This window comes from Sinocyclocheilus grahami, unplaced genomic scaffold (genome assembly GCF_001515645.1).
Source record: "Sinocyclocheilus grahami isolate Dianchi unplaced genomic scaffold, SAMN03320097.WGS_v1.1 scaffold252.1, whole genome shotgun sequence".
Classification (NCBI taxonomy): Eukaryota; Metazoa; Chordata; class Actinopteri; order Cypriniformes; family Cyprinidae; genus Sinocyclocheilus; species Sinocyclocheilus grahami.
In genome coordinates, this window is record NW_015505431.1 from 227772 (window position 1) to 249328 (window position 21557).

At 38.7% G+C, this 21557-nt stretch overlaps 1 protein-coding gene across 1 annotated transcript; it reads left to right on the top strand.

The window, feature by feature from the left end:
* Window positions 1-1374: 1374 nt before the first annotated feature.
* LOC107598477 (far upstream element-binding protein 2-like) lies at window positions 1375-20575 on the top strand. The gene is made up of 18 exons (XM_016289823.1): window positions 1375-1569; window positions 2860-2965; window positions 3052-3105; window positions 3219-3255; window positions 3623-3681; window positions 7715-7786; window positions 7902-7959; window positions 8041-8206; window positions 8771-8869; window positions 9005-9100; window positions 9182-9284; window positions 9361-9482; window positions 10549-10839; window positions 11952-12070; window positions 12160-12233; window positions 17063-17263; window positions 17354-17535; window positions 20169-20575. The coding sequence occupies exons 1-18, from the start codon at window positions 1483-1485 to the stop codon at window positions 20175-20177; spliced, it is 1935 nt and encodes a 644-aa protein (XP_016145309.1). The 5' UTR covers window positions 1375-1482; the 3' UTR covers window positions 20178-20575.
* The last annotated feature ends 982 nt before the right edge of the window (window positions 20576-21557 follow it).

Here is a 21557-nt window from a genome sequence, read left to right on the forward strand (position 1 = left end):
GCTTTCTGCAGTGAAAAAGTCATCTCATCTGGTTCAGGAGATAAATATGCACAGATTTAGCAGCATTTGCAGGTGAAAACAGTCCAGTTCTTATAAACACACAGCTTGGACTGGAGTGGTGTGGATTACTGTGATGTTTTTATCAGCTGTTTGGACTCTCATTCTGACGGCACCCATTCACTGCAGAGGATCCAATGATGAGCAAGCGATGTAATTCTCCAAATCTGTTTAGATGAAAAAACAAACCAATGTACATCTTCGATGGCCTGAGGGCGAGTACATTTTTAGCACATTTTAATTTTTGGCCGATCTATTCCTTTAACTGATTCTAAAATCCTGCATTGCGTCCCAGTTTGCATATCATCCACCCTAAATAGTGTTAGGTCTCACTCATGAAACACATGTTTGTGTAAATGATCTCATGACACTTTATTTACACAGACATTAATTGTGCTTGTGTTTCATGAACAAGGCCTTCACAAAGTCGTGGGAAGTCGTGGCCTAATGGTTAGAGATCTCGAATCTCGTACCGGCAGGGATTGTAGGTGGGGGGAGTGAATGTACAGCGCTCTCTCCCACCTTCAATACCACGACTGAGGTGCCCTTGAGCAAGGCACCGAACCCCCAACTGCCCCCGGGCGCCGCAGCAAAAATGACTGCCCACTGCTCTGTGTGTGTGTTCACGGTGTGTGTGTGTTCACTGCTGTGTGTGCGCACTTTGGATGGGTTAAATGCAGAGCACTTATTCCAAGTATGGGTGACCATACTTGGCCACGTCACGTTTCACTTTTCCACGTCACGTCACAATAATATGCCAAAGGCGTATTATTTCAGTGGAATGTTTTCGAAGCATGCATCCATGCATGTATTTTTTTTCCAGCTAATGTTGTAAAGTGTCATCAGTGTAAAGTTTATGATGGTTTTCTTTCGACTGTTTCAGCTGAAGAAAAATTAAACAGTTCAGAGTCTTTCTTGACGGTGTTTATCATCATTATAACACCAGCTCATCTCTCTGCTGTACGGAAACTATTTCACTAACCCACAAAAATGGCAAGAAAATGCACTGAGCAGCAGAATAATATACCGCCAAGGTTAAACGGTCCTAAAGAGCCTATACGCTGATCCGAACGTCCATCATTGCCTATCAGCGTTTTCTCGAACCTCATTGGGCTATTTCATGCGTTGCCCAGTGCTGATTGGCTCCCTCACACAGCGGCACGCTCTGTGCGTCGCGTTCGGTCATCCCTCTCTCATTGGGTGAATTGTCCAATACGCACGCTACGCCCGCCTCCAGCTGCCCTCTGATTGGTCCTCGCAACAGCCACTCATTAAGAACGCCTATAGGAGGCCGCTTTCAGACCCGCAGGCCTTTAGTCCCTCCTTCCATGCGTTTGTCTCGCTCGTCTTCCCGCGTCTGCGCACCTCCGCCAGGCCTAGAGCTCCCCGCCGTCTCCCGCACACTTCACCCTCCGCACGGACGACATGTCTGAGTACAGCGCGATGCCGCCGCCCGGTGCCGGTGGATTCAAGAAAGACGCGTTCGCCGACGCGGTGCAGCGCGCGCGGCAGGTGAGAGATCCGCACTGCGGGCCGCGTTTGTGGGTCAGCGCGAGGGCCGCGGCACATGAGCCGGCGCGCGCCACAATCATCCGTTAGCACGAGCCGCGATCGCGTATGGTTTTGAACAATAGCTATATCTGGTTACTAGTTACCGTTACTAACGAATGCGGTACTATGGTACAGAAATGTTCGCACAGAATAGGTATTTAGCGCGGTATGTAGCGAGTGATTATATTCCCGTATCACTGTATTTACACTAGTCCACGGGGTAACGTAACGTTAACATGGCGCTGCGCTACTACTGTAAATGTCCAATAAACATCGTATTACCATGGTATTTCCCCCCTTTTGCACCCTAACAAAAAGAACCACGGTACTATCATGTGTTTTAACGTGTAATGCTAGTACCATGGTTTTATTGGGGTGCACATGCTGTAAACATGCTAGCATCGTGGTACCATGGTAAAAGCAGTGCTATTTAGGGTTATAGACTTAACTATATGTGTGTGTATATAATGTGTGGGCATTACTAGGGTAACTTACAGCAGTGGTTTGATGATAGATAGACAATGGTACTTTCCATATAGAGTTTTGGACATTTATTTACCGTGTTTTCACGTTGTTTTCTAAGGCATTTCAAAGAATACTATGGAAAGCAATAGTGTTTGTCCAAAAAAACAAAGCAGAATTAAGCCCTGTGTAACACTGATGGTGATAATGGGGAATATTTCTCAATCAGCAAATTAGCATTTCTGCATGATTTCTGAAAGATCATGTGACACTGACGTAATGCAAACAATTCAGCTTTGATCACAGGAATAAATTACATTTAGCAATATAGTCACATAGAAAAGCATTATTTTAAATTGTAATAAAATATAACATTTTTACTGTTTGATCAAATAATTGCAGCCTTGGTGAGTCAAGAGACTTCTTTGGAATCTTGCTGACCCTAAACTTTTGAACAGTAGTATCTATATATATTTCAATGCATAATTTTACAGGAAAATGTCTAATGTGACTAGCAATTAATAGTAACTTCATGCTGATTTTGCTGTATAAATGTGGTTATTTTAAATTGTAATAAAATATAACATTTTTACTGTGTTTGATCAAATAATTGCAGCCTTGGTGAGTCAAGAGACTTCTTTGGAAACTTGCTGACCCTAAACTTTTGAACAGTAGTATCTATATATATTTCAATGCATAATTTTACAGGAAAATGTCTAATGTGACTAGCAATTAATAGTAACTTCATGCTGATTTTGCTGTATAAATGTGGTGTTTTGTGTTTTCCAGATCGCAGCAAAGATCGGCGGAGACGTCACCGGTCCCCCCATGAGCAATAACGGCGGAGCGGAGAGTTATGCCTTCGCGGCACAGAAGCGATCGCTGGATGACGGAGGTACGGCGGCAGAGAGGCGCGCTCTGGATCTGTCCATCTGTCTCTCCTGAGATTGTTTTTGAGCTGTTCTTGTGTTTTCCCCTCAGATCAGCCTGAGTGTAAGAAGATGGCATCTGACCGAGACAACGCTTCAGCACTGTGTGCGTCTTTCTTTGCTTTTTTTGCTCATATGAACACACACTCACTTTTAGCTACTCAAAGCAAATGTCTGTGTATTTTTAGCGCAGTGATTTTATCCCTCTCTCATCCACAGCTATCGGAGCCCAGCTGGCTGCCCTTTCCCAGCAGAGGTAAGACAGTCCTCCTGTGCGCTCTGTTCAGAGTCGTTAGACAGATCTCAGATCTGAGCGCTTGGGGAAGGCAGGAATAACTACACAGGCCTGTATGATTAGGCTGGGTTCGGTTTCCGCTGACTCTATCAGACGTGTTAAGCCAAATACAGGGGTCTTGAGGTGCTCGTGTAAAAGTTGGACTTTTAATGTGGTGTCTTCAAAACGTAACGATCTTAATGTATATCCCTCCTTTTTGGTTTTTTATTTTTTACATGGATTCATGGCAGTTTTTCTGAAAAGGCTTTCGGCCGCAAGTTAGTAAGACCTGAACGTATGTTTCTGCTGGTACTTTTCCTGACTGTTGCGTTTGTTTTTCTTTGTGTAGCGTACGTCCCTCGTCTCTCACAGAAGAGTACAGAGTCCCTGACGGCATGGTTGGGCTCAGTAAGTTCACATTACCCATCATACACTGGCCCGTACTCGAGCTTTCATGAGTGAATCTAGGTTGGGTCATATTGTTTTGCCAAAACCAAAAGGAAGAAAAAAAATGCATGCTTATTTTATTCATTGTATGTTTTTAATTACTTGATTTTATTACTCGTAGTGTTAATTTACATATAAATTGTATATTTAATAAATAAAAAATAATTCTAAAATATAAAAGTAATCAAGTTTTATTATATATATTTTTTAAATAGTATACAGAATATATAAATAGCATTTAATAAGGTGTGTGTGTGCGCATATATATATATATATATATATGTGTGTATGTATGTGCATCTCCATGACTCCATGGCCGATGCGATAAGCATCTCGATGCGTAGCCAACGATACGATATATTAAAGATACATGTGAAGCAGCTACCGATGCGATACGATTCACCCCTATTACGATGCAGTGCGATTCAATTCAACACAATGCGATTCGATGCAATGGAGAAAATATGATCTCTTTTAATGCCTCGAGGCCTGTTTCATAAAACAAGTTAACCAAATAAGCCAGGCTTATTTCAGTTAGTCTGACTCATTGTCAAAGGATTTGGTTCCATAAAGCAAATTTAACATGGGCCTAGATCAAGCTAGTCACTGTGGCAACTTATGCTGGGAAACTGACCTGGTCTAAAGCAGGCTAACTGTCAGACTAAGCTAAGCTCCTCTACTGACCAATGGCAACATAATGATATTACCACTGTCTACCACATACTATTATTGACTTTTTTTTAAATTTATTTTTTATTAGTTTCTAGCCATGCAGCCTTTCTCTCAGGTTTTATGACAGCTGTACCTTTTATAGTTTGCAGAACATTACAATCTAAAATTGCTCTTTAAAGCACTAAAATAACTAAATTAAAAGTTAAAATCACTGAATTAAAAATGAAAATAAATGCTAAAGAAAACGACTTTTAACTGCTATAATAGAAACACACTAACTCATTTGAGCATAGTAATTATAGTAGGCCTACTAGCTTACAATTGATTTAGCCTACCTGTTACAATAGTCCACTTACAGTTACTGCTATCATAAAAATACACTTTATATGTAGGTTTAAAATTCTACAAGAGACACATTTAATGCAAAAACAAATTTTAGCAAAATGTATATTTTACTTGGAATTATTGCGTTCCTATTCGATTGCGCTCTGTCGGTTTAGCGCGCAGCAGCGCTAGTTCTTTTGCCCACTCCTGACAGCAAAATGGATATGTTTGCATGACTTTCTAACATTTACAGATGAAAAATATACCCGTGACATGTCAGTTATGCAGTGAGAAAAACACAACGTCTCAAATGCATTAAACAGCACAGATATATTCGCTGTTTGCGATGGTGGATCGATTTGATCCATGATCGACATTAAGGTCTGCTTAAGAATAAGCGGATACATATGTTAGAAACGATGCATCGCAATACAAATGCCAACTTGTATCTGATGCACACTTTTTAAAACGATGCATCGTTAACTTTTTATGCCGATACACCGAGTGAATCGGTGAATCTTCCCATCCTATATATATATATATTGGAATTATTGCGTTCCTATTCGATTGCGCTCTGTCGGTTTAGCGCGCAGCAGCGCTAGTTCTTTTGCCCACTCCTGACAGCAAAATGGATATGTTTGCATGACTTTCTAACATTTACAGATGAAAAATATACCTGTGACATGTTGTATTGGTTTTGACGATTAATCGGCACCAATAGTTGATTGCTGGAACTATCGGTTATCGACAAAAAACCATGCCGATAGTTTTCCGGGTTGCGTCCATTGCTGGAGCGGCTTAGAAGGGTCTGCTGTCATTACACAGTGCGAGAGCGGCCTCTAGTGGTTGAAATCAGTCATTTATGGAACCGCTTTAGCCCCGATAGATTTGTTAGGTTATTTAAAGTCAGATTTTGGACTTAAATCCCTGCTTTTCCTCAGGTCTCTGTAGTGTTGTTGTGATCCGTTATATTCACGCAGCAGTGATGAGAGAACGCGCTTGAGAAAAGGTTTAGAGAGGAGAAATCAATCTACATATAAAATATTGGTCTCAGATTATTGGTCACTGCACAATGAACAGAGCGGGAAACTTCAGACGCGGATTTAAATGCAGCCGACAGAAAATACTGCCGCGCCAATCACACAGTTTTTCTTTAAATTACATTATATTGGTCCCGAATCGTTGTTAATGTACATAAACGTTTTGCTGAAAATGCACAATACACAATTCGTTGTCTTTCTGTGGCTCGAATAAAGTCGGTGTGCTTCATTTATAGAGCTATAATATAGGTTGCGCTTTCTCTTTGTTTGCTCCATTTTTTTTAAACACCGAACTTAACTTATCTATGCCAAATTGTTAATTCTTGAAGTAAACTTGTGTCCAGTTGGTGATTAGATAAACTGTTTTAGACCGCTGCTCGAGTTAAACGCGACACGTCCGGAGTGAGTTCTCCTAGACTCAGCGCTGCGCTTTTATTTTGAAATCAAAATCCACCATCGTTCGACCTCTAATATATATATAGGGCTGTCAATCGATTAATTTTTTTACATCTGATTAATCACATCCTTTTTCTGTGATTTTTAATTGCACACTTCATGAAATTAAGCATATACCATTTATCTTGTTTCAAATGTTTTTTTATCATTTGCTATATCCAGAGAAGTAAACCAAAAGATTGAAGGGTGATTCTCAAAAATCTATAGTTTCTGCAAGGTTTTTCAAGATAAATTTAGATGTCTTTCCAAAAAAGGACACTTAGAAGCTCCAAAAGGACACCAAAGAACCAAATGATATAAGGAGCCCATATAAGCGCACATGAAAAAAAAAATCTGAATTTTGTAGTATGTGTACAGTGCAACAGCAAAGAGCTTTTTTACGTTTTAGAGAAGCCAAGTTGCGATACCGAACTGGAGCACATGGAGATTCCAAAAAACCCTAAACCAACCACCTGCTGACTGCATACATCTACTACAGTACACGGGTCCATTCAGAATAACTAAACAACAACATACACATGACAAATCAAAACATTCGTGAATGTGTGTGGAAACAGCATGAATGTATTTATGCACAGGCACAGACATTTCCGTACAATGTGCGATCAGTGCTTCAAGAGCACTCATACACGCATTATTATAACGGACTCATGTGTGCTTACTGTACTGTGCGACTCATGTACGCCACCGCAGTCGTCTTTACCTTGATTGCTGTTTTCATCCATCAAAACTTTACTAGCGAGACTGGTTATCCAGTCGAGAACACGTAGTTTGCGTCTCATCTGGCCATACAGCGGTGGGATGTTGACAATCCGTTCAGTCTGTTCTTCACAGCACAACATGTGAGGGCTCGTGCTCTTCAGAGACAATCACAGAATATGGCAGAGCTCGTGTTTAAAAGCGAAACACACTGGAATGAATAATTCACTGAAAAACGCAACGCGTGTCTGTTCTCTCTGCAATCTCTGATGTGATCAGCCTGGTTTCCTTTTATATTAGCGCTGTTTTGGACTGATTGTTTGAATGCATTCGCTTACTGGATCATTGGACTGAAAACTTTCCCAAAGTTTAGCATCTTAAAATGATCTGATCGCAAGCAGAGAAGCAAAATTGCGTTAAAGGGTTAGAATAGAAATTGTGCTTTAGTAATTTTGTTAATTGCATTCAATTATTTTAACGTGTTAAGGATTGTAAAATGAATCGTATGCGTTAACGATGACAGCCCTAATCTATATGTATATATATTTATGCGTGTGTGTTTAATGTATAAATGTACAACATTTAATGTTTATTTTCTTATATTCTTGCTATATGTGTGTATTATATATACATTACATTTTAATTTATGTATTTTCTAAATTTGTATTCGCACAAAGTTTAGCGGGGTTGAAACATGGATCCGAACGTGTTCTTTGAGATTCACCCTTCTACTGGCGGTTGACATGCTACAATCTGTTTGTTATAATTATACACCCAGTGAATAATGTTGTGTCTGTTTGTAGTCATTGGTCGGGGTGGAGAGCAGATCAGTAAGATCCAGCAGGAGTCTGGCTGTAAAGTTCAGATCGCTCCAGGTGAGTCAAACTCTGGTTCAGATGAGTCAAGTGGGCTTTTCTCTCCTCTGTTTTTGATATTAGCGTGTTTAGAAAGTATGAGGCGTGATGTAACATGTTGGTTTTGTGTGTTCAGACAGCGGCGGTCTTCCAGACAGGAGTGTCTCTCTCACCGGTGGCCCTGAAGCCATCCAGTATGTTTGTGCTTACTCGCACGTTTAACTTCAGTGTGGATCTGTTTGATGTTGGTTTGACCTCTTGACCTGTCCATGCAGGAAGGCCAAAATGCTGCTGGATGACATCGTCTCTCGGGGGCGGGGCACTCCTCCCTCCTTCCACGAGTCGACCAATGGGAACGGCCACATGCAGGAAATGATCATTCCGCCAGGGAAAGCAGGTCTTATCATCGGCAAAGGAGGAGAGACCATTAAACAGCTGCAGGTAGAGTTTGTGTAGAGTATTTGAAAACTGCATGGTATGCGTGTTGGAGCAGGGTTGGAACAAAATTCTGCAGGGCTCCGTCCCTCCAGGAATAGAGTTTGACGCCCCTGATCTAGAGGATTGAGGGTAGTTGGAGGGAAGTAGGGCTTTGTCACTTTTCTTTTTAAAGAAATTAATGCTTTTATTCTGCAAGGATGCATTATATTTATATTTTGTTACACAAAATTTCTGTACCAAATAAGTGCTGTTCTTTTGAACTTTCTATTTAAAGAAAAAACGTATAGTTTTCACAAATTCAGCAGCACAACGGTTTTCAACATTGATAATAATAATAATCAGAAATGCTTCTTGAGCAGCAAATCAGTATATTAGACTGATTCTGAAGCATCATGTGACACTGAAGACTAGAGTAATGATGCTGAAAATACAGCTTTGATTACAGGAATAAATTAAATTTTAATATAAGTTTTTAAATTGTTGTAATGGTTCACAATATTACCTAAATATATACATTTTGAATGCTAACAGGCAGTTCTTAGTCATCTCTACATGTTTGTGTTTCAGGAGCGCGCTGGCGTGAAGATGATTTTGATTCAGGACGCTTCTCAGGGGCCAAACATGGACAAACCTTTGCGCATCATTGGAGATCCTTACAAAGTCCAGGTGTGACCGTTTTCTCCATTTTTCCTCCCACCTGTTACTGTTCCTTGTTTTGTTCTTATCGTTTATGACCTGTTGTACCTTAAACAAGCCAGTTAAGATATTGGCGCTCAGGGTTGGTGTAATTTCTCTCTGTAGCAAGCACGTGAGATGGTGCAGGAGATTCTGCGAGAGCGGGATCATCCCGGCTTCGACAGAAATGAGTACGGCTCTCAAATAGGTGGAGGAATGGAGGTGCGGCGTTGATTTAATAATTTACATTGCAGCTTGTTTTCCATTTGAAATGTGTGATGGCGTCTCATTCTGATTGGACAGGTGCCTGTTCCGCGTCACTCTGTGGGCGTCGTGATTGGCCGAAGCGGAGAGATGATCAAGAAGATTCAGAACGATGCTGGTGTGAGGATACAGTTTAAACCAGGTGTGTTTAGACTTCCAGGTTCTGATTAAACTGTTTTATGATATTACAGTGCATAACATATTTCTTATCTCTGTAGATGACGGTAGCGGTCCAGAAAAGATCGCTCACATAGTGGGTCCTCCGGACCGCTGCGAACATGCCGCCAGTATCATCAACGAACTTCTGCAGAGCATCAGAGTACGAGAGGAAGGAGGAGGGGTGAGTGATGCTCACATTCATCTCCAATATGCTTACAGTCAGCGCTCTATGAAATCAGTATTTCTTTCCTAAATTCATTTTTATTTCTAAATTCTTTTTTTTCTGGATTTAGTTTCAAGGGTGCAATTTAAATTATAGTAATTAAAAAGCATGTTTAATTAATTGAAATCATGAAACTTTCGGTTTATTAGGAGTATATGTATTTCTTATTTATTTTCTTAATTACATTTTTGGGACCAAATTAAAGTTTTACTTTTTACAAATTGTGTCCATTTAAAATGTTCTGGATTTTGTTTTAATGTTTAATTTTAATAGCAAAAAGCTTGTTTAATCAATTGAAGTCCTAAAACTTAACTTAATATTTTTAACTCTTACAATAATAGATTAAATCTTTTTTTTTTCTTCTCCGAAGTTCTGTTTGAATTTCTGTTAGTAACATTTTTACTGAAAGTTATCTAACAGATTATTTTTAATGTTTCACCTGGAGTTTATTTTTCCAATTTCAAAGTGAAGTACTGAAATGAAAAATCTTATTTTTGTTATAAGGTGGTGAGTTGGTTGTCAGTAGTTTTTTTTTTTTTTCTTTTTTTTTTTTCCATTACTACAGCATGTTGTTAATATTAGTTCCTTTTAAATTACATTGATCTTGTCATGAAAATATACAAGTCATAGATGCTGGTATGTGAAACAAACAATTTTTTCTGTATGTATGATTTAATACTTACACACACACACACACACACACACACACACACACACACATATATATATATATATATATGTATATATGTGTCAATCAAATGAAGGCATAGAACATCGTTTTTTTAAGAGTAATTAAATTTTTATTAAAAGCGATGCACAACGGAGGTTTACTGATAATATTAAACATGGAGGAAATAAAGTTGTTGTGGTATTACTACCTTTGCGTTTCTGTATATGACATGGTAGTTTTTCTCAATTGAACTGATGAAATGCTGGTGAAGTGACTGTTTCACAGCTAGTTCTGTTTTTCTGACTGGATTCCATCTGTTTGGTTGCTTTGGGTAATCTTTGTTCTGTGCGTCAGGGTCCTCCGGGCACAGGCATGCCTCCGGGTGGGCGTGGCAGGGGGCGTGGTCCAGGCAACTGGGGCCCTCCTGGCAGCGAGATGACCTTTTCAATTCCCGCCCACAAATGCGGTCTGGTGATCGGCCGAGGCGGCGAGAACGTGAAGGCCATCAACCAGGAGACGGGCGCCTTCGTGGAGATCTCGCGCCAGCCTCCGCCCAACGGCGACCCCAACTTCAAAATGTTTATCATCCGGGGATCTCCTCAGCAGATCGACCATGCCAAACAGCTGATCGAGGACAAGATCGAGGTACCGTAAACACCGCTTCTGTGCGTTATCTAGGAGTTTGCTAGGGCTGTATCACCAGCAAAGATATATGTATCCCGATACAGGACTGCACTTAAGGGGCTGTTTACACCTGGTCACTTCATGCGTTTTATCTAATCGCATAGCTATCCGATCGTAAAAAGACCAGGTGTAAATGCTCTCTGAAACGCATTTAAATCCAGTCGCTTAAACCACTTCAGGAGGTGGTCTGGGCCGCGTTCCAGACAGGTAGTTGACCTGCATTATGGAGGGCCTCCATAACTGTACCACAGTATAACCATATAGGCAAAGGTAATGGCTAAACTGCAAGCTTACCAGTGTTTTCAGAAAGCCAGCACTTTTATCTCCACAGTGGAGAGAGGGCGCGTGTGCTCATGGTTGCCAGGTTGACAAAAATAAGTATCACACTTTGCAGATAATTGCGTACTGTGAAGCTGTGTCCAACCCTTACAAAGACCTGAGATGACCGAACACCCGAGAAGAGATGATGCCAACCCTCAGACAACCTACAAAACTACTAAATTTTGCTATAAGTTTGATCACAACATATCATTGCTGTTAATAGTGTTCACCATCTGTTTGATTAAAGTGCATGTCATTAACTAACTGCTTGATTTTTACCGTACATTTCTGCCATATGGACATCAACTTGAGATCACCACTGATAAGCTACTACTAAATATAATGTAGAAACATTAATTTTCTGTAAAGCTGCTTTGCAACGATTTGCATTGTGAAAAGCGCTATACAAATAAACTTGAGTTGAATTGAAGCTTTGTTTCGGGGACTATGTCTCTTCATATCAGGCAACCCAGTTATGTTCCTTTGTGGCCAGATTCAATTTAGTTGTAGCCTATATATTATACTCTATTCTTAATTATTTTTGGAAACTTTGCACTTTTAGAGACCTTACACCGTTTTAAACTGTTTTTGTATTCAAATTAAGCACGGTCCACTGCTGTGCACATGCTGTGATATCGATACTTAGACTGCTGTATTGATACTCGTATCGTCAAATCTCTGCGACGATACATCGTCGTATCGAACACAGCCCTAGTGTTTGCTGGCTTTAACTGGTCTGCTTCTCCTCGTAGGGTCCCCTGTGCCCTGTTGGACCTGGACCGGGTGGACCGGGCGGACCGGGCCCTGCTGGACCCATGGGCCCCTACAACCCGAACCCGTACCAGCCCGGACCCCCTGGTGGACCGCCACAGTTAGTACTACTTTAATGGGAAATCCGCTTCAGGGAAAGGGTTGATGTTTAGTTTGCACATGCTCACTTGTTTCTCTCTGTGTCTCCAGCGGTGGTCCTCCTGGCGGTCAGTATCCTCAGGGCTGGGGAAACACGTACCAACAGTGGCAGCCACAAGATCCCAGTGAGTCGTTTTGTACCGACGCTTTCAGTGTTTGTGTTTTAAAGTCTTGATAGGATTCTAGCACGTAATGAAACTAATTGAGTGCCTTATGCTACTACAATCACATGCCTGTTCTCATTCTCGGGTCACATTGCATCTTAAAGTCATGGATTTTTTTTATTTTAACTTTAAATTATAGTAATTGATTCCTATTTGTAAAATACACTAAATACAGTTTGACAAGTACTACCATTATTATACAGGTATTTAAAAAAAATAATACTTTAATAATTTAATAATACTATTTAAAGTTGAGGTCAGTAGTTTTTTTTTGTTTGTTTTTGAAAACAAGCAGGGCTCCAGACAAAAAAAATTGAGTAAGGAGCCATTGGCTCCTATAAGAAAAAAACTTTGGTGCCAGATTATTTTTTTAGGTGCCACAGACGTATTAACATTTTCAATCATACTGTCATGTGTTTATCTCATCTTTTCTTGAATTTATCAGCATTTTAATCCATCTTGTCAATGACCTGGGAACTAAGGTTCACTTAAAGTGGGAACTAAACGTCTTTTCAACTTGAAATATACAGTCACAAAGAACTGTTTATTACACAGAATCTGTACCAATATCATGGACCATAAGCATCACTTGGCCATTGAGTGTACACTTAAGTAATTGCAATTTAATCAATTTAAGTTAGTCCAACCTAAAATAAAAAGTGAACAACACATTTTCAAACTGTTATTTGCCAGTGTAACTCAGAATTGTCAAGTTCACTTAGTTAAGTAAATAAACTTCATGCATAAAGAAAAAAGTTAAGGCAACAGGTTTCCTCAATTTTTTAAAAGCAAAGTCAACTGATCGCTTTTTACAGTGTAGTTTGGGCTCCTCAATGCATCCAATAGTAATGTTGTCATGTCTTTCACACATCCAGTCGGTTTTTCTTCATTAGTAACATGCAATTTTATAGGACGTGTTGAATTTTATCTTTAGCTTGCATTCTTGCATTTCTTATATTGACAACAGGTTAAGTAAAACTATTAATATGCAATAGTGTCTAAATATAGCAAAATGCTCTTCTTTATAGTTATTTTTCTAGCTGACTGATGAGCTTACGGACACCGAATGGTTATTCTGAGGTAAATGTGTTACGTGGCAATGTTTACAAGCTTTACACGTTTTGCGCAGTTTGAAACACTGAATGAGCGATTGCATGAGACATTTCAGTAAGTTGTACTGTAGGCTCATAAAATTAGCCTACCTTTTGATGTTGATTCATGTTCATTTCGTACTAGTAGAGAGTTATAATGGGTTCACTTGCTGCTTGAACTGAGGCACTAAAGCGATCGCGCCTGTCGCATTAAAGAGCGCCAAAACTGTATTTATTGTGTTAATTTTGTTATGAATTTGACTTTTAAAGCTGATACTTAAAGTAACAGCACAAAGTTTTGCGATTACTGGATGGCAGGTTTGTTAGGAAAGTTCCACAAACTTTGATGTGCATCGTCTGTTTAATATGTGAACAAAACATATGATCGCAAAACAATCAGGAAAACATTGTCATAACATGCAAAATGTATATAGTTGCCAGTGGCGACCTCAGCAAAAACGTAACTCAGAAATTAATATTTTGGTTGCAAATGCAACCGTTTTAGTCGCAGTCTGGAGCCCTACCAAGGCTGCATTTGATTAAAAATATGGTAAAAAACAAGTGCTGTCAAACGATTAATCGCATCCAAAAATAAGTTTTTGTTTGCATAATGTGTACTGTGTATTTATTATGCGTGTATGAATACATGCACTAATATATTTTGAAAATATTTACATGCATATATTTATATAATTTATATTATATATAAATATATTTAATATATAAACATAACATTTGCCTCAAATATGTGTATTTGTATATAAATAAATATACACCGTACATACTAGGGATGGGTACCGAGAACCGGTATTTTTTTTTGGACCGGTACATAATTGGCTCAATACTGGACTACCGATAAGCTTCAGGACAAACTACACGGTTATCGATACTTGTGTAGGTTTGTTTTATCTCCGTATGCTTCAATGTTAACAACGAATTAGAAGCTGGTGCTTATTTCCCTTCACTAAATGATGTGGCCGAGGTTTGCTCGACGTGTGTGTGTGTGATGTCCATGCGCATGTGTGGTGTGTTTGCGTGCAATCAGTCATCGCGGCAAGAGTGAAACTTTCGAAAGTGTGGGCTCATGTTACAAAACTAAGCAACACCAGCGTCAGATGCAATATATGCAGGACTGTAATGGTGAACAAAGGAGGCAACATTAGTAATATAATGAAACCTTTACTAACAAAATACAACATCTACCTCAAGCAATGCACTGTATTAGGATATGTCTCCCGGCTCCAACCGCAACTCGTGAGACATTCACATCAAATGTTGATTCGGTAGAGTTACACTCACGAGGCACTGCACTTATTTGCAATCACAAAAGTACATTATTTGCGTGTGCTTTAAAGCCTTGCCGATTAAACATTTCATTTGCGTTGCTGTTCTAAAATGCTTATTCAGAGTGCGTAACAGTTACACCCGAAGCATCCATACAGGCCGTCAAACAGCACCTGATTACTTTATCGTTTGATTGCGCTAATACTGTCAAAAACACACAAGGTTTACATATACACAGCTATGTCTAAAGTAAACATTTGAGAGAAAAACATGCATGCAGCTCTTAAAGGGACAGTAGCTACTAAACATGCTGCGGGTTGTGATTAAAGGGATAGTTCACCCACATTTAATTTCGGTCATAATTTACTCTGTCATGTTGTTCCAAACCCGTATTGATTTGTATTCTTGTGCTGAACACCGAAGATATTTTGAAGAATGGGTAACCAAACAGTTGCTGGTCCCCACTGACTTTAATAGTAGGAAAAAACAAATATGAAATTCACTGGGGACCAGCTACGGTTTAGTTTGCCACATTCTTCAAAATAACTAATGTTCAACAGAAAAAAGAAGCTCATTCAGGTTTAAAACAACTTGAGAGTGAGTAAATGACACAATTTTCAGTTTTGGGTGAACTATTACTTTAATGTTAATAAAATAAAACGCAAAGAGAAAAATAACTTGCTGCTCTTGATTGAAGAACTTTAATACAGTTGCTAAAGTTCAGCAGTAAAATTTGTATTCTTGTGCTGAACACCGAAGATATTTTGAAGAATGGGTAACCAAACATTTGCTGGTCCCCACTGACTTTAATAGTAGGAAAAAACAAATATGAAATTCACTGGGGACCAGCTACGGTTTAGTTTGCCACATTCTTCAAAATAACTAACGTTCAACAGAAAAAAGAAGCTCATTCAGGTTTAAAACAACTTGAGAGTGAGTAAATGACACAATTTTCAGTTTTGGGTGAACTATTACTTTAATGTTAATAAAATAAAACGCAAAGAGAAAAATAACTTGCTGCTCTTGATTGAAGAACTTTAATACAGTTGCTAAAGTTCAGCAGTAATTTTCAACATCTTTTCACTTCCTATCTTTTTGCACCAAATAGTATCGATAAGTACCGGTATTGAGTATCTGTATCGATAAAATGTAAACAATACCATCCCTGGTACACGCATATTATGTAAACAAACTTTTAATTAGGATGTGATTAATTGCGATTTAATTGTTTGACAGCACAAAAAAAAAATTAGTGTTTTGAACTCCTTTCTATTGAAATATATTTTAAAATGTAATGAATTCCTGTGATCGACGCAGAATTTTCAGAACAGCTGTTTAAGGCTGGCCGCACACTAGACCATTTTAAACCCGATTTTCATCCCCGAACGATCGGAGGGTGTGGCCCAATTCTAGGCTTGTCGCAAACGTTTTGTTAAAAAAAAATCCTCTATTGTGTGGTGTCATTACAATTATTTATCTGCTCCCGATCGAGACGGAGTGTCACCAAACTCAAATCGTGAATATCAAACATGTTTGATATTTGACACTTGCTCGGGCTAGCCGCGATAGTCAATGAGAGAGAGCAAGAAATCGTTCCTACAATCGACAAGTGTGTGTGTGTGTGGTCTTACGGTCTGGTCGAATCGTCTAGTGTGTGCGTTCAGAGGATTATAAGGCTAAAAATCGGTTGAACTGTCTTCATGTCTGTGGTCTCCCATGGTTTTAAAATATTTAAGATTTGAAAATCGTCTAGTGTGCAGCCAGCCTAAAGCAGTTGTACTGCCTTTTTTTTTTTTTTTTTTTTTTTTTTTTTTTTTTTTTTTTTTTTGGAAACCTGTTTTTTTTTAATATGGGAATCTTTTGTAAAATATTAACTAAATTAAAATTTTGGAAACCGTGATTTATTTAAAATGGGAATCTTTTGTAAAATATTAACTAAATTAAAACAACTATTTCAGCCAGTTGCCAAAGCAATGTTGTCATTTTGATTTAACTCAAAGTACTACAATATCTAAAGAAACTAAAACCAATAAATTGCTGAAAACTATATAAACTAAAGATGACAGGCACTACAAAATTTATGAAACTTTAGCTGAACTTGGTGAATACAGAAAATATGAAAAAAGTCCAGTTAAAAAAAGTATATTCGTGTATCAGTGGTACTAAAATCTGTCATTTAATGTTATTCACACAGATTGTGGTCTTACTAAATATTAATTTCTCTAAAAAAGAAAAAAAAAAACTGTCCTCAAGTTTTTAACTTAAAAAAAAAAATTGGTGTATGGTTCCTTTTAAATTGAGTGATTTTTATTTGAAGTCGCATTAATTTGATCTCGTTTATCCTGAGGCTCTGCTCGTCTCTGTAAGTTGCTGAGTATCTGAAGTATAAAGGGGATTTGTGTCTGTTTCTCTCAGCTAAAGCAGCAGCAGATCATAACGCGGCGTGGGCAGCTTATTACGCACAGTACTACCAGCAGCCCGGAGGGGCCGCCATGCCCGGACAGACGCCTGCGGCCCAACCAGCTGCTCCCGCTCCTGCTGACCAGAGCCAAGCTGCTCCTGGAGCCGCCCAGCCTGACTACACCAAGGCCTGGGAGGAGTACTACAAAAAGATGGGTACGAATGCTCATTCCTCATTGTGTTTGTTAAATAGTAGAGAAATGAATGTGCTGGCAGATCAGTGTTTTGATGCTGAGACTCTATCAGCTGCAGCAGGAGGAGGCGCTGCTCCCGCCGCAGGAGCAGCTCAAGCCCCGGGAGCTGCAGCAGCAGCGGGACAGACGGACTACAGCGCTGCATGGGCCGAATACTACAGACAGCAGGCTGCTTATTACGGACAGACGGGACAGACCGCGGGACAGCCGGGCGCCACACCACAGGGCCAGCAGGTACACACACACACTAATCACAGGTTTATGTGTGTCTGAACAGCCTTTGATGGCATGTAGATTGCATAATTACTCTACTTCTTGCATCTAATCTTCAAAGTAATCTAACTAGTTTAAAGTTTTGACATTTTACCTGACATATGTTTTTGATGCTGAAGGTGAAATTACAGCCATTTAGTCACTAGTAAAGGGGTCATGACATGGATTTTTTTAATACATGTTCCTTGAGGTTTACTTAATGAAGCTTTTTGCACAAAAAAGCAAATGTGTGGACATGATTTTCAACCCTCATTTTGAACCTCTCTCTACAATGACCTGTTTTTAAGGCATGTGTCCTTTAAGGATCATCAGTAATCGGCCACTGTTATGATTGGCCAACGTCATCGCATAGGAAACGGTATCAACACCCCGTTGCTATTGCTTGGTTTGAGTGTTTTGTCTAGTGATCGACCAATATTGATTTTATTACGATACCAGTTATTTGCATGTTTATGTAACCGATATGCAGAACCAATATTTATTTACTGTTATAAAGTAAATAAATGACCGAGTGAAGTAAGAACATCACTTTGGTTTTTTCTCTTTTCAGTTTTTTTTTTTTGAAGTGTTGAAAATTAGCAGTCTTTCACGTTAAATTTAATCTTCATATTATAACAAAAAAAATAAACATTATTTATAAAAAACAGCAACAACAACTAATATTAACAATAAGCAAAATAAATGTAGAATGTCTAATGTTTTCAAATGGAGAAAATAAAGGACAGGAGTCGTATCAACTTAAACTACAGTTTTAGTAGGTTTATAAGCCGTTTAATAGCTACGGAGTCCAGAATAATTCACTGGATAATGTTAATTCACTGAATAATATTCTCTGGAATATTGGAATATAACAAACAAAACATCATATTTTATTGCATTTCTCAATCTAGAAGGACAAAAACATTATTAATAGTTCTGATAACATTCCAGTTATGAAATGCCTGCTGACAGCGCGGTTTATCAATGCATTTACACAGAACTGTACTCAAACTGCGATCGCTCGTGGAGATAATTAATTTCCATACAACTCTATTTATTTAGATGTTTAGCGAAATAATGGTTATATAGTAAATGTTAATACAATTTAGGGTGTTTTAAACAAGTGAATCTTGTTAAACGTTACATGCGGTGGCCGTGCTGGAGCATTTCCTGAGCATCAACCTGCTGAGTGAACGGCAATATGAAAGCGGCTAGAGACTAATAGAGAGGTTAACCTAGTGAGGTTAGAGACTAATGATGAGCAAATATACAACAGAGATCATTAAATTCAGCGCTTTAATTTCCAACATATGCGCATTCATGGCTGTATTTAACTCGTGCAAAGTTACGTCTTTATTGGGAGAGGATCTTGACGGATTATCTACGAGACTCCGTGAGTTGGTCTCTATTTCTTAAATGCCTGATATGTAGTTTATGCAGCTTGGCTCCATGTAATGCATCTAATTTGTGCATAAATGGCTATGTTAAAGTTTGCTAACTACAGCAAATCAAGTACCTGCATGCCGTTGTTGCCTTGTTTCCCCTCAGATGTACTGCAATGGTGATCCTGTGCGCAATTCTCAAAACACCCACAAGATGGCGGAGTTTATCGGTGAATCCGATATTACAAAACCGATACCTGATTATGGTACAATGCTTAAATATCGGGGAAAAATCTTGGCAAATCGATATATCGGTCGATCTCTAGTTTTGACAATATAATCAAAAAAATTTAAAAAACGTCATTTCCAGACAAAGCATTATGAAATTATTTACTTACGGTTTGTGTTGCAGCTGCAGTCAGATCTAGTTCATCTGCTTCATCTTTCAACAATTTTTTTCCTTGTGAACTCTCCATGACACTTTTGTTACAAAACAAAACATGATCCGGGGTGGCAGTAAAAATAAACTATCCACTTGTTCCTTACGCTGGGATCCTTCTGATATCTGTACATAGACGCAAACCAGCTGTTTAAACCAAACAAAGTGAACATTCTTTCAGTTCATTTGTCTGATTGACAACAGACTCCAGCACATGAACTGTGTCAAAGTCAAAGCTCATCTGTATACTGTATCCAGTGTAGACGAGACAAAAACCAGGAGGAGTGTTGTCATTTCTATTTGCTTTTGACCGGATGCCACACTGATTAAGCGTGATCGAGAGGCAGCCGTTAGCAACTGAACGATGGTGGCTCTGGAGGAGGCAGTGTTTATGCAGATGACACTTTGCCCCTTGGATCCAAAACGAGACCATTTTGGAGCTTGATTAAATGCTTTGTTTAAAATGAGGAGGATGTTTTAAGCTATGAAACTAGCAGGTTGTGTTAATGATCTTTTGGCATACAAGAGGTCTTCGTACCAAGGCAAATTAGATTTCTCATGTCATGACCCCTTTAACGTTTGTTTGCCAACTTAAAATTCATACTATTTCATTTCTATAAAATTAATAGAATGTTTCATATTGAGTTTTATTTATTTTGTTAATTATGCATATACACACACCATTCAATAAAATGTTAATTATAATTATAAACAAAATGATACATGCAGAAGTTCAGTGGCTCTAGTTTTGTTTCTACATGCAGTGATGACGGTGACTTCTCGTCTCTCCTCAGGCGCAGTGAAGTGACTGTTGAGCTCTCGTCCGTCTGGCTCCTTCCCTCCATCCTCTCACTCTCCTCTGACAAAAGGACTTCTGCTCTTCCCTTTCTTTCTCGTGTCCAGCTGAAAAGCTCTGTGACTCTTTCTCCTCTGAAGCCGGATTTCTGTCTTTGAAGCCGTAACGTTTCATAAACGCTCTCGTTTCTCCTCCTGGTTTTTGCTGGATCCACAAGCGCTGATGGACTAAACTCAAACTCTAGCTTCCCCTCAACAAACGCTTCACCCTCCTCTTCCTCTCGTCAGTGTGACTCATGGCCAGGAGACACAAGGGAATGCTTCTAACTTCCTCACATGAGCGTGCACTTCCTGTTTTTGCATTAAAAAAAAAAAATTTTTTTTGTTGAGGAAACCGGTCCATTTAGAGAATCTTCAGGTGTTAATAACTACTGTGTTTCAAACTCAATGAGTAACCATGTCTTTTTTTTTTTTTTTAATGCCTTTTTGCTTTTAGTCCTTTTAAGTTGATTTTGAGCTGGAACATTCCCATTGTTTAACGTGTTCTTTCTTTCTATTCATTTAGTGAGTTTTTTTTTTTTTTAATGTGATTAATTTTTTTCCTGTGATATCAAATGGGGTTTCAGTCTCTTGTGTGAGTGTCTCGTGTGTGTGTGTGCGCGAGTGTGTTCCGATACTGAAGCCGTGTTGCTCCTCACTCTGTGAAAAGAGGGTTTCTTTTTTTTTTCCTTCCCAAGTTCTTGAAAGTCATGATGTTATAAATATATAAATTGTATGCTTTTTTTTTACTGCTTGTTTTTAAAAACTACAAAATAAACATTACAAAATCCTCATCTGATCACATGACCAGTGTTCAGTCTGAAAGTGTTTTTGTTGATGGTCTAGTTTTTGAAAGGCAAGCATCACCATTATTTTTGCTCATTCTGGTTGGTAACTAAAAGAGCCACCCAAACATTTCTCTATAAAGGGCCAAAAACTAAGGGTTATGGGATGAAAGTAAATATTACAATATCTAACTTTTTTTTTTCTTATTTGAGCTTTATCAAATTCCCTTTTCTGCATTCTAATGCCAAAAAAAAGTTACGATTGATTTGAAATGAAAATGTGCTTCAATGGCATTCTATTATTTTATATTTTTTGGTAACACTTTAGAATAGGGAACACTTACTAACTACGAATTTTTTATTTTTTTTTGTACCTCAAATTCCTAATTTGCTGCTTATTAATAGTACGGTAGTTAAGTTTGGGTTGTAGAATAAGGCATTAATATGTGCTTTATTACTAATAGCTAATATTCTAGTAATATGCTACTAGTTAAGAGCCCGTAAAACAGTGTTACCTTTTTTTTTTTTTTTTTTTTGTGGCGGGTTTGGGCATCACTAATTAAC

Bases quoted from the DNA above. Each gene is read 5' to 3' on its own strand.
- LOC107598477 (XM_016289823.1), top strand. From the start codon at position 1,483: ATGTCTGAGTACAGCGCGATGCCGCCGCCCGGTGCCGGTGGATTCAAG. The intron at 3,106-3,218 runs GTGCGTCTTTCT...TCTCATCCACAG, and splicing joins AGACAACGCTTCAGCACTGT to CTATCGGAGCCCAGCTGGCT. The intron at 9,285-9,360 runs GTGTGTTTAGAC...TTATCTCTGTAG, and splicing joins GAGGATACAGTTTAAACCAG to ATGACGGTAGCGGTCCAGAA.